General features: G+C 44.3%; 1 protein-coding gene across 3 annotated transcripts in view; it reads left to right on the top strand.

Annotated features, from left to right (window-relative positions):
• The window catches only part of kcnip3a (Kv channel interacting protein 3a, calsenilin), a 47,610-nt gene that overhangs the window by 9,574 nt on the left and 25,076 nt on the right, over positions 1–12,960 (top strand). Inside the window, exon 2 of one of the 3 annotated variants that reach the window (XM_076990320.1) lies at positions 3,427–3,595. In XM_076990320.1, the coding sequence (XP_076846435.1) occupies positions 3,427–3,595 (169 nt within the window). Of the gene's footprint in view, positions 1–3,426; positions 3,596–11,292; positions 11,919–12,960 lie in introns of those variants that run through there. The other 2 variants (XM_076990324.1, XM_076990321.1) reach the window with 2 other exon arrangements.

Here is a 12,960-nt window from a genome sequence, read left to right as displayed (position 1 = left end):
TCATTCCCCTCCATCGCTCCCTCGTGGGAGCAAGCACGCGCGGCTCCTCTGTTCGCGCGCTTTTTCTCGTCTCGTCGTTCGCTCGCGCAGATACGCATTCCACATTTCCGAGTCTTCTGAAACCTGCTGGGCCAATCGGTTCTGATCAATGAGCAGAATGGAATTAGACTCTCTCTCTCTCTCTCTCTCTCTCTCTCTCTCGCGCGCGCGCGTGGTGTGGGCGCGCGCGCGTGCTCACGCGCCTTCGATCCGTCCTCACGCTCTCCGCATAGCAATATGGTTGAGGGCGCGATCTGAATCCTCATATCGTGCTTGGTGATTTACCGTGCGGTCAGACGCCTAGTCAATAGGAAGGATTAGTTATGGGTGATTAGTGCTACAATTACCCTCCAAGTGTCCCATCGCTCCGTCTCCTTCAAAAAAGACTTGGTGAAAGCTAGAAAGACAATCCCAGTGTGCGTCTGATTTAGTGCAGTCTGTTGAAGGATGCGGATTTCAAAAACACGGCGGATGACAACTCTTCATAAATATCTTATGAATGTGCAATATTAATCATAAACAACATTTCTTTTTACAGTTCTGTCAACTTGTCTACAGCCCTCTAGTATGTTTATCACAGTCTGCAATGTCGTGGTTTCTTATGGAGTTACGGAGTCAGTAACTTTAATCAACCTCTCAGCGGATCTTGGTGTGAAACGTCCGGTTCTTCGTAGCCCTTCGTAGCCTTAAGCAGCGTTTAAACGTTTCTTCATTCCGCCAGACAGCTTCCCTCCCGCATGCGGCTGAGGGCCGTTTATAGCCGGTGGCGAATCGACTCGCGCTGCTCTGCACTCCCGACTTGCACTCGCAGCTGAATCGATGTCTCCGTTTATCTCAATGAAGCTCGCCTCAGACTGAGAGCTTTTGTGGCGCTTTATTCACTTCAACTTGAGGAAAGAACAAGCTTCTAAGTGTACCTGCTGCGCTTCTGTCTGCAGGTGTAAAAAGAGATATATATATATACACACACACTCTCTCTCTCTCTATCTCTCTCTCTCTCACACACACTCTCTCTCTCTCTCTCACACACACACACACACAGACGGTCTATACCACACACATTTATAGATGTGTCTTTGGTACAGTAAATGAATAATTGAGCGCTGGTATGACACCGGTGAGTTGCACCTTGTGCTGTGAGGTGTGGAGGTCCATGCATGTCGGATTCCTTTGGTGGAAGCGTCCTCGTCTCTGAAAGCAGTGTGCAGGTTCTGCTACCACTCATGAGCGCTGATGGTCACACGGACTGACGGGTATACTTGGCTCTCGTGGCTCCAGGGACGCCAGAGCGAAGATTCGATTTGTGAAATACAAACATAAAAATAACTGATCTAAATCAGATACATAGATACGCGGAGACTCACTTGTCACGGTTTGATTTATTGAGGGTTTCTGTTTCTGTTACACACAGCAGTAGGCCCGCCATCGTTATAATCCAGTTACGGTCTTAAAGGTGCCCTAGAACGCACTTATTGTTTTAAAATTGTTCTCTGATGTCTATAAAGAAGGCATGCGACTTTGGTACGGGCTAAAATTGCCCAGATTCAGTTTTACAAAACTGATTTAGACACTGATTTAGCCACAAAGAAAGGAACAATTTTCTTTTTTACGAAGCATTTTTTTTGTCTGGGCTCCTGAATGTCCTGAATTTGTCCTGAATGTCAACCAGGTCAGTTGGGCCATTGTGTCATTGTTTACTTCTTTACAGGAACTACTGAACCGTTGATGGCTGTTCCCACAAGAGAATACAGTGTCTAGGAGCGTAAATTTCAAGTCAACATTGTTACATATCGGTCTAGGATTTTTGGGATTGGTCCATTTTATGACCCTTTTGTGTGTGTGAGATTTACATCGGAAGGCGGTGACAGCAGTTTGTGATGCATGACATGTCGGTTCCACTTTTAAGAACTATAATGCTGTGAGCTGTAACATAGCTAGTGTTTTGTGTGTGTGTGTGTGTGTGTGTGTGTGTGTGTGTGTGTGTGTGTGTGTGTGTGTGTGTGCTCTTCTGTGTATGCACTTGTGAATGAGTGCATGGCTGTATGAACGTATTACCTAATCTTGCATGCATGTCATGGTCATTCTGTGTTCCTCTTTCAGGGGTAGACAAGGCTCTATCATTCCTCTCTCTCCCCTCTCTCCTCCCTCTCTCTCTCTCTCTCTCTCTATCTCCCTCTCTCTCTTTCCTCTCCCTCTCTCTATACCTCTCTCTCTATCTCTCTCTCTCTCTTGCCCTCTCTCTCTCTATCTCCCTCTCTCTTTCCCTTTCTCTCTTCCCTCTCTCTCTCTCTCTCTTTCTCTTTTTCTCTCTCTCTCTCTCACTCTCTCTATCTCTCTCCCCCCTTTCTCCCCCCCTCTCTCTGCTCCTGCTCTTTGATGTCACTATTCTTGCAGCTGTATTACATGCTGCCCTTTCTCCTTCCAGTTTGAGCTTTCCCCTCTGGCTCCGCCCCCGGATGACTCAGCAAGGTGTCGTATCCTGACCCACTTTCCCTGATCTCCACACCATCATTCGTCTTGCCCCATAAAGCTACCCACCCGTTAACCGATGCACCGTGAAATCCCTAAATCTGACACATCCAGCTGAAATCCACCACTTTCAACCTATTAACACACCCTGCATACACCCTTCCAACATCAAGTCTTCTTCTGACTGGCCATCCAGGTATCCAGCCGGATGGAGACTTCCTCTGCGAGCCAGTGAGAGGGTGAGGGCATCGTTTCTGCTGAGATGGGCATTATGTGTGGTCATCCACGCCAGTGGCTGCCCCTGATGCCATCGTATCTGATGCCAACCTTGCCGCCCGGCACACAGGTGGCAGCCTGTGGAAAGCTGTGAAAGTGCTGCCAGCTTTTATGCCTCTTTTCTTTTTCCCCTTATTCGCCGGCTAATTTTAGATTTCTATCCCGATGCAGAAGGCATTTATCCACATCCCGTTAACACAAGGTGACGGGCTTGCTGCAGACATCAGCCAGATGAAAACGATACCTCCATGCATCACGGCACTTTGTCACACTAGAGTTTTATTACAAAGCATAATTCTTTTTTTTTTTTTTTGCATGTATGATTTTTTCCTGAAGGCAATGGCAATATTACAGTACAGAAATAGTTAATCTGCAATATTTCTACAATATTACAAGAAGAGGCAACATGAAAATGACTGATCACGAACACCAGAACACGTTTCTCTTCCTTGTTTGATATCTGTAAAGGACCGTATATATCAGAATCCTCTCGGCTGACACTTGGTAGTTTAGGTTCTGTGATCTCAGTCATCAAAAAACACCTTGTTTTGATGTCATCAGTTTTCAGCTGACGCATTCTTGACATTATCTCATGTTACTCTTCTGTTTTTTTCTTTCTGTCTCTCCCTCCCTCCCTTGCAGAAGGACGGTAAAGTGGTGGATGGTGTGGGCGGTGCTAACGGTGTGGAGGCGGGGCCTGGGAGGAAGAAGGATTGTGGGAAATGGCAGAAGCCTCGTTTCACCCGCAAAGCTCTGATGAGGTGTTGCCTGGTCAGGTGGATCATCGCCAGCACCGGCCCCAAGGAGCAGGGTGAGGATTGGGGCAGGGCAGGGGGCGGAGCAAGGACAGAGCAGGGGCGGAGCAAGGGCAGGGAAGGGGCGGAGCCGGGCCAGAGCCGGGAACACCCACATGGCAGCTGCCAGTTACTCTGGGTTGGGGCTGTCAGTAGGCAGTTATTGTAAATTCTGAATTTGTTAAAACTGTGACCCTGATAAAACTCCATCGTTTGGTGTCAACAAACTCGCTACTGGATAAAAATAACAGAAGTAGACAATAGTTATTGTTATTGTATTCATGTTAATATAAAGAAATGTATACAAAGTTGATTATGTTGCTGTGTTTCAGTAACAGACTACAACAAATGCATATTTGTGTTACATCAACGTATAGACAGAATACACAGAAGCAGAGCAAACAAATGAATAGTATTAATGTTTTGTTTATTTGTTTGTTTGTTTACTGGTCAACCATTTCGACTGAGTATTGATTAGGTTTTCATATTTGTGCATTGTCATTCGAGTTCTTTCAGGGATGGTGTCATTGGTACCGTAACCCTCTTATCAAATCTCCTCCAGTCAGATCACCTCCACAGTGCCTGGCTCTTTAATACGGTTTGTCTTGTCTTCTCAGCTGGTTGGAGAGGCAGGGAGGTTTGCGGAGGAGGTCAGAGCAGGGGGCGGAGAGTGGGGGTCAGGGAGGGACGAGGGAGGTGCCAGGACCCCGTGATTGGGAGGGGTGGAGGTGAGCAGAAGGAGGAGGGAGTAGAGGTCGGTTCTGGTCTGCATCGTTTTGATTTAATTAGAGTAGCGTTGAAGGATTACGTGTTAAACCTCAAGGCTTTGCTGGTGCATGTCAGGGATTTCTGCTCAGACTGTGGTCAGAACGAAGATTAAAATCAGGGCGGCGCAAGACGGCGTCGAGAACTTAGGACCTGATGAATGAGTTTTGCTGCTTCAGCCTATAATCTCCCGTATAATCACCGACGTCTGATGGGACGTGAAAATCCTTGAAAGTTTGCAGGTCTTGGCAGAAGGCGCCAGTTTTCTGGACTTCATGACAATAACAGATCCTGATACAGTGAGCACGTAAACTTTAAAACAGCTTCAAATAGCTCGCATAGATACTGATCATCGAGAGCTTTGCTGAAATGAATAAAATCAGAAATTAATTAAATGAGAAATTAATTATCGCATGTTAGGACTTCCCAGGATTGTGTGGAATTTGTGCCATAATGTCTTGATACATTTTGTGAGGGGCGTGTCCTTACATAAACAGTCCTGTGACTTGTCTTGATAGCCTTCAGGGGGTTCAGCAGGTAATTATAAAAAAAACACAAATAAATGGAAGAATAAGCAGACACCCTCATCCTCAAGGCCTCCTGACAGTGCGGATGCCAGTAATGAGATCACCAGCATATGTTCACAACCTGCGTAGACCCTGCGAAAGTGACCTGTGGCTGACATTATTGATTTACCTGATGTCAGCAGTCAATGTTGGGGGGGGTGTGTCTCCCAAGAGGTCATGTGATTCAGATAGAACAGGGGCTTGTCTCTCAGGCATCCATGTACTATATATAATATAGTGATATAGTGTACCTGGCCATGTAGACCAAGATCAGGGATAAGATCAGGGCAAAAATCACACCTTATATTCTTTGTGTGATGAATGTATTCAGCCCACCTGCATAAAAATTACACACACACACACACACACACACACACACACACACAAATATTCATGCATGCGCTCACAGATGCACACACACACACACACACACACGCAGACATTCTCTCACAGCTTTATTATTTATGAATTATGTGGTGGGGCTGTGTAAAAGAACAACCACGCTCAGCTTTGAGAACATATACACGAACACGGAGAAACAAGGAGGAGTCGGGAGACTGTGCTGCATGGTGTCCGTCATCGGTGTGACATCGGTGTGCTGGGACACAATGGCACGAGTGGAGTCATGTCTGAAGGCACCATGCAGGTCCTTCTGTGCACTTTCCGTTGGCTAATTCCTGTTGGAGAAGCACAGTTCCCCCGTTAGCTGTTGCCATCTGTTCATCATGAACATGGGGCTCTCCTTCATGTTCAACGAAAGGTTCAAGATGTGCTATAAATGAAGGGGTTTCTGTCAGAGGCAGGTGTTTATTATGGATGTGCTCCTGTCGTAAGGGGGGGATCATTATTCCAACAGTTCCCTCCAGCACTCATGTCTTTTTCTTCTGTATCTTTGAACACCAGACTGCCAGGACGTTTTAAACGCTTTCTCTGACCCATTTTCCCACTACCCTTTACCCACACCATAACTGTCATACTCATTTTTTCTATTTTTAATCTTAATTCTCTTTTGTTTATTTTTTATCATCATTTTAACATGCGTACCAGTTAGTGCCATCTAGTGGTTGTACATAACGAGTTTTGACTCCTTTTTGTCAGAAGAAAGCAATAGCTCCATCTACTGGTTAGCAGAAGTGAATACGGTTCTGTAAGAGGGATAAATATACATTGAAGGTGAGGAATGATGTTGCAACAATACCCATCTATTAAAAAAAAAAACCAACTAAAAAGACATGTGAAGCAACCTTTTATAAATTCCCCAGAATGCTTCACTGTGTTGCTTAGTAACGCACATCCATACATTGTGGGTTGGATCTATCAACATTAGTAGTGTGGGGAAAACAGGACCACACGTGTACACTTTTATTACAGTTATCAGCAGTTCAGTTCCTAGTCAGGTCCTAAACTTTCCTCTTATAAATTAGAATATATTTGTCATATCAGACACCTGAACACACACAGAGCTGAATGGGGGGGGGGGGGGGGGGTGATGGCTGTAAGGAGTCAGAGAGGAGACAGAAGGAGACGTCAGAGAGGAGCACCCTGCCGCTGGACACATGTCCGCTGCACACAAGAGTGAAAGTGTGCTGTGGAAAATGTGATGTGCTTGATAACAAGGATGAAAAAGAAGGAAAGACAGGTGTGTAAACAGAACAGAGGTACCACTGTGGATTTCATGATAAAGCAAATTTCTAAGCAAGGAACCAACCAGGTTTCTCTCTCTCTATCTCTCTCTCTCACACACACACACACACACACACACACACACACACACACAGCACACTTGTGCTGTGCAATTTGAGTTTTACACTGCTACTTTCGGGTCTTTATCAGGAAGACACCCTAAGTAGTCGCTGCTAAAAGGACCTACCTGTTAGTCTGTAAGTGAGTGGTCTGTGTGACAGCTAATCTGGGGTGTTCGGGTGTCTTTTAAAACGCTTTCCTCTTTAAGGGCTTCCTTAGTCCACGTGTGCGAGGAGGAGTGAGTTTGACTCTCACGAGACACGCTGTGTCACGTTACTGTAGGAAACGCACGACTCACCAGCGAGGAAGACCAGAGCTCATCCGGCACAGCAGCACTGCAGTCTGGGAGACCACGAAGTTGCCTCTCGTCTTCACACAGAGGCGTCTCAGCAGAACCAGCGAGGTTGCTGTTTTAACCCCCAGGGGTTGGGTCGGACCGGTGAGGAGCGCAGGGCAAGCCTCCCGGTGTAGCGTTAGTTCCTCCGCCGGCCGGGTTCTGGCCCGACGGGGCGTTGGCGTCAGCATGGAGCAGGTGTTCCGCTGCAGGCACGAGTGTGAGAGGGAGCTGGGGAAATTCCTGAGGTGTTTCTTTGGATTCCTCACTGGCACCCTCGTCAAAGGTACCGTCGCACGCTCCCACGGCATTCTCACCCCGGGTCAACACACTCTGACCCCGGGTCATCACACTCTCACCCCGGGTCACCACACTCTCCTCCTCTTCTCTGTTTCTCTGGTTCAAAAGTGGGTTCTCCTCCACTAGGTGTGTTTTCACGCAAAGGGCCAGCTGTCGTGTTTTGTCTTCCACAGGTGACGGAGACTTGTAAGGCTGGTTGTGGGGTGAGAGGGGGGCAGGCAGGTGCCCCAGTGCAGTGTCTCCGTCCTAGAGAGTGTCCTCTGGTGTTATTTAAGTAAGAGCCGCAGCTGATCCATTCTGTTTGTTCTTTTGCTGTCCATGCAGTGTAAAATGATCTTTGAAAATATTGTGCTCTTATCCTTTAATCCGCACTTTGTTGCAGGGTGCGGGGGGAGGGGGGGGGGGTCCTATTACTTCCTGAGCTCCCTGCTGGTCAAATCTCACTGTTGGAAAATAATTCCTCTTCTCCAGTCAAACTATAGTTTCTAAAGTCTCTCTCATTTTTTTTATTTATTTTTGTGCATCACACACAGACAGACACACACACACACACACGCAGACACACACACACAGACACACACACACATACACAGGGTATAGGTGTGAGGTGAGATATATGTAGATATACAAGTTAAATATTTGCTGTTTAGTGTTTGTTTGTGTTAATATAAATAGAAAAGATATTTAGTATGTTTGTGTATGTTTACATGTATTGTATCTGTATGTAAGGGGGGGGGGGGGGGGGGTGGGAGGCTCATAGACCAAGGTAACTTAATGTCATTTCTGAAGAAAAGTTAATATTGAAACCCATATGGAGGGAGATTCTGTATCTGTGTGTGTATTAGAAGCAGGTGTATTATCAAGAGTAATATAGTCAAGAAGAAGATTTTTCCAGAGTGAGATGTCGGTTTTATGTCTTGTTTTCCAGTTCATGAGGATTGTTTTCTTGGCGATGGTTAAAGCTATAAGAAGTATTTTTGTATTAGTGCTATCGAGATTAGTGTTGGATACTGTAACGTGGCTTGCGCCACGGAGCGAGGAGACGGACACAAATGCAGAGATGAGCGAGATTTAATACGGGGAATACCAAAACCGGAGTCGATAGAACAGGCATGGGTCATAACGTTGAGGCAATCCGAACACGAAACACGAATTGACATAACTCAGGACTAGGAAAACAAAACACGGGTAAAACGTAGAATAACTGAAACAGATAACACAGGGCAACTGGGCAGCAAACGGGGAGTACTCACGAACAGGATAAACATACACGAACACGGCAACACGAAAGCATGGGATCAGGACCACGAAAGAACAGAATGAACAAAACCACAGATAACCAGACTGGGGAATCACTGGGACTTATACACTGAACTGAAACAAGGGACAGGTGATAACAATGACACAGGGGCGTGGTAACAAACAAGGAATCACGAAGACGAGCGGGGCGGGATTAACGGGCAAGGAATAACAGAAAACACGAGGAACAGACATTGGAGTGACAGCGGGGAGAGGGGGGCGTAGCCCTACGTGACAGATACGTCATTAAGTAAACAGAGGAAAGGGGATAGTGGGATGTGGGAATCAAAGATCACTGATAGGGATTTTATGATTTTTTTCCCAGAACTGTTGAATGGGTGTACAATATCAGAAAGCGTGGATGTATGTGTCAGGGGTTTTTTTTGAGAGCAATTAGTACAGATGTTAGTAGTGAATCCCATTTTTGATAATTTCTCGTTAGTTTTTTAATTTTATTTAACCCTTGTTTAACCAGGAAAAAGTCCCATTGAGCCACAATGGCTCTTCTGCCAGGGAGTCCTGGCCAAGAGTGGCAGGCAGCAAGTTAAACATTTAAAATAAAAATACAAAGACACAGGACAGAACTGCAAGAGGACTGAAGACAAAAATCAAACTACAAAATCAAATAAAGAAATAAAATATGAATGAAACTAAAACATGCAACATACACTAAGGAAAAAGAAAACTAAAACAAGACAATTCTCATAAACACAACTGACAATACATTTAGAGAAATAGACTCATGGACATCATATTTAAAAGCAATGGCAATGCTCTGTAAGAGTAGATTTTAGGAGGTTTTTAAAAATATTGACAGGAGGAAGTGTCTCTAAATGCAATGTGTTCTGGAGTTCATTCCAGGCATATGCCGCATAGTGTGAGAAGGATGTCTTGCCCAAATCAGTCCTTATTGAGGGTACAATTAATAATAACTTATTTGTTGACCGTAAACTGTATGTACTAGTGTGTAAAGAAAGCAATGTTGAGATATATTGTGGCAAGTTACCCAATAATGCTTTCAAAGTAAAATTCAGAAAGTGAAACTTTCTTCTAAAAGAGAGAGAGGACCATTGCACCATATCATATAGCAAGCAGTGATGAGTCCTATTTGCTGTTCCTGTAATAAAACGCAGAGCAGAGTGATATAAAACATGCAGCTTTTTCAATAGCAAATGTGAAGAATGCATATAAATTATATCACCATAGTCTAATACTGATAAGAATGTGCTCTCTACTAACCTTTTTCTTGCTTTGTATGGGAAACACTTTCTTTGTCTAAAATAAAATCCTAGTTTAGGTCTAAGTTTTTTTAAGAGGCATTCAATATGTGTATTAAAAGAAAATTTTTCATCAAGCCATACTCCTAGATATTTATAAGAGGATACCCATTCTAACTGTGTTCCATTAGTGGTAAAAATAGACCCATTACATTGTTTGTGTGAACGTGTAAAGACCATGAATTTAGTCTTTTTTGTATTTAGAACCAGCTTAAGCCCTACAAGGGAATTTTGTACCAGATTAAAAGCAGACTGTAAGCAAATCACAGCCTCTTCTCCTGATGATGCAATGGTGTATAAAATTGTTAGTATAGTATATTCTGTGAAAGATTTTGAATTGTAATAATTGTAAGTTTGAGTTATTAGACATACTGTAAATATTTTTGCATATCTGGGTCCAGAAGCTCTGCTCCCGTTCTGTCTACTCTCCGCTGATGTAGCTGATGAGCTTATTAGATAAACCTTGGTTTAGAGCAGCATCGGTGATAACAGCAGTTGTGAATGGACTGGCAGGGTCAGGTGGACAGTGGACAGGGTGAACGGCTCAGCATGTCTGAATCCACGGAGTGAGTCCGAGAAACACGTCTCGGCATGGTCACCAGCTGCTCCAGTGGCGTGAGGGTCCGTTCAGATTGAGAAGTTAAAAGGGCATTTGTGTTCTCTGTGGGAACAGGAAAGAAGAGGTCTTAAGGCTGCTGTCACTGAGGCATATGAAGGGATTAGTATCTTGGAGTGAAGTTGAATGGAGCTTAATGTCTCTGTGTCCTTACTGTGAACATCATATTACTCTCTAATATTTGTCTCTTATGTTTAGTTAAGGATCTGGCAAATATTCAACTATTTATGTTAAAATATGAAAACCGTTGGTTAAATAAGCTGGAATACTTGTTAATTGATATTTCATCATTATTTCTTGCTGTGGATGTTTGTGGTACTGCTGGAGGCTTGACTTCAGAATGCCACTGCAATGTTACAGCAATGTCCCCTTGTGGATAATATGGTGTATTACGCATATGTTGAACGTGGAGAATTGGTTTCTCGTGACCTTTAAAAGCTTTCTAGCGATTCTGGGACAGTAAAATGTGTATCCGCCAGTTAATCCATTTACACCTACGTAAGATAATCTAGCTAATGCAACATAGTCATTTAAAGGAGCACCATGAACTCCCTGTGATAGATTAAAAGGGGGAAACATATTTTTGTCTGATGTAGTACTTAGATTCCTTTTTATTGCTTTAACTTTCATAGATACAATACATACAAATAATGTTGGCATTATGTTACTCGAGCGAGGATAAATTCCAAAGATTTCAGGATTTCCAGTATTTCCGTAATATACCAGTAGGCTCAAAGAGACTTTTAATGGAGTGTGACAAAACTTCAAATAGAATAGTTGGGGAAGACAGTGTGTGTTCTGTTTAAAGTGAAAGGTCAGGACACAACCTTTGATGTGTCTGTCTCCTAAACATACAGGTGCACACACAAATACAAGGACACACACAAACGCAAATACGCACACAGACACATACACACAAACACACAAGAGTTTGTGTTTTTGCCATGCCTGCAGTCTCCAAACAGACTTTTTAATCAGTGTGGCCTTTTCATAAGATCACTCCCCACCACAGACACACACACACACACACACACACACACACACACACATGCACAATTTGTGACAATATCACCCTGAGCAGAGGGGCGGTTACGAAGCTTTGTTGTTTGCCTGTGTTCATGAACGGTCCTGCAAACCTGAATGCTTGTGAGATCTGACTGTTGTCTGTGGAGGGCTGTGTTCTCCTCACTGTCTGTGGAGGGCTGTGTTCTCCTCACTGTCTGTGGAGGGCTGTGTTTTCCTCACTGTCTGTGGAGGGCTGTGTTCTCCTGCTGTCTGTGGAGGGCTGTGTTCTCCTCGCTGTCTGTGGAGGGTTGGTACGTCAGCAGGTGTCAATGGGGAGTGTCATGGCTACTCTGTCTCTAGAAGCGCGACGTCGATTCTCCCGGCCCAACTTCCTATCTGAGTGTCGGCACACCATGGCAAGGTATCAGCGCTCAGGTAACGCAGCGTTCAACGCTTAACACACACACACACACACGCACGTGCGCGCAAACGACCATTATCATGTCTTTAAGGTTTCAGTATGGTGATTTAAACCTGAGGTAATTGTTGTGTATGAGGTTGGTTATGTCAGATTGTTGGACATTTAAAGTGTCAGTGAAGAGTAAAGTGCAAACGTGTGTGTGTGTGTGTGTGTGTGTGAGTGTGTATGTGTGTGTGAATGCAGTGGTGGTTGCTGGTGTTCTTTTAGTCAAGAAACATACTTCTCATTTACGTTTTTGAGAGCTCCTTTTCCTCTTGTCAGAGTCCCTCGTACACATACCACAATCAGAGCAGGAAGTTGCCATTCAAAATAAATAAAGCCTGATCAATCAAATTAATGAATATATGAATGACAACGTCAACATGTAAAGACCACGGTGCTGCTGTTATAGTTCAGCTGAACAACAGTCTTGAGCAGGAACTGTTGGGTTGTGGCTTCTGCATTTATAATGTACAACCTTTCGTCCAATCAGGCGCTGTGATTCTGTTTCCATTCTATGAGTTTAACTGCATTGAGTGTTTGTTAATGTGTTTGGTAATGAACTGCAGTGTTTGGAAATGACATACTCTGCGTTAAATGCGGTTAACGGTATAGAGTGAGGATTTGATTGACCTAGAGATATTGGCTAAATATAATATTTGCTAGATATTCATTTTTTCCACTTTCTCAAGGGTCCAGTGTCCCCAAATCATTGTGAATGTGCTGGAGAGGCTCAGGACAACTGATGTGTGGGTTTAGTTGTTTGGTTGTGGCTGCTTGGATGAAGTGGATCGGTGTGTGTGTGTGTGTGTGTGTGTGTGTGTGTGTGTGGGTGGGGTGGGGTAGGGCCTCTTCATTAGGCACATAATTACTAAAACTCATATAGTCTTATATGAGGCTCATATAATACTGTAAATAAACCTGCCATTCTAGAACAGTGCAGTGCCCCAGGGTTCCATTCTTGGACCACTCTTATTGAACTTATCTGTGCTTCCTCTTGGCCAAGTCAGATCATGA

This window comes from Brachyhypopomus gauderio, unplaced genomic scaffold (genome assembly GCF_052324685.1).
Source record: "Brachyhypopomus gauderio isolate BG-103 unplaced genomic scaffold, BGAUD_0.2 sc74, whole genome shotgun sequence".
NCBI classification, from domain to species: Eukaryota; Metazoa; Chordata; class Actinopteri; order Gymnotiformes; family Hypopomidae; genus Brachyhypopomus; species Brachyhypopomus gauderio.
This window is presented reverse-complemented; position numbering and strand designations above follow the sequence as displayed.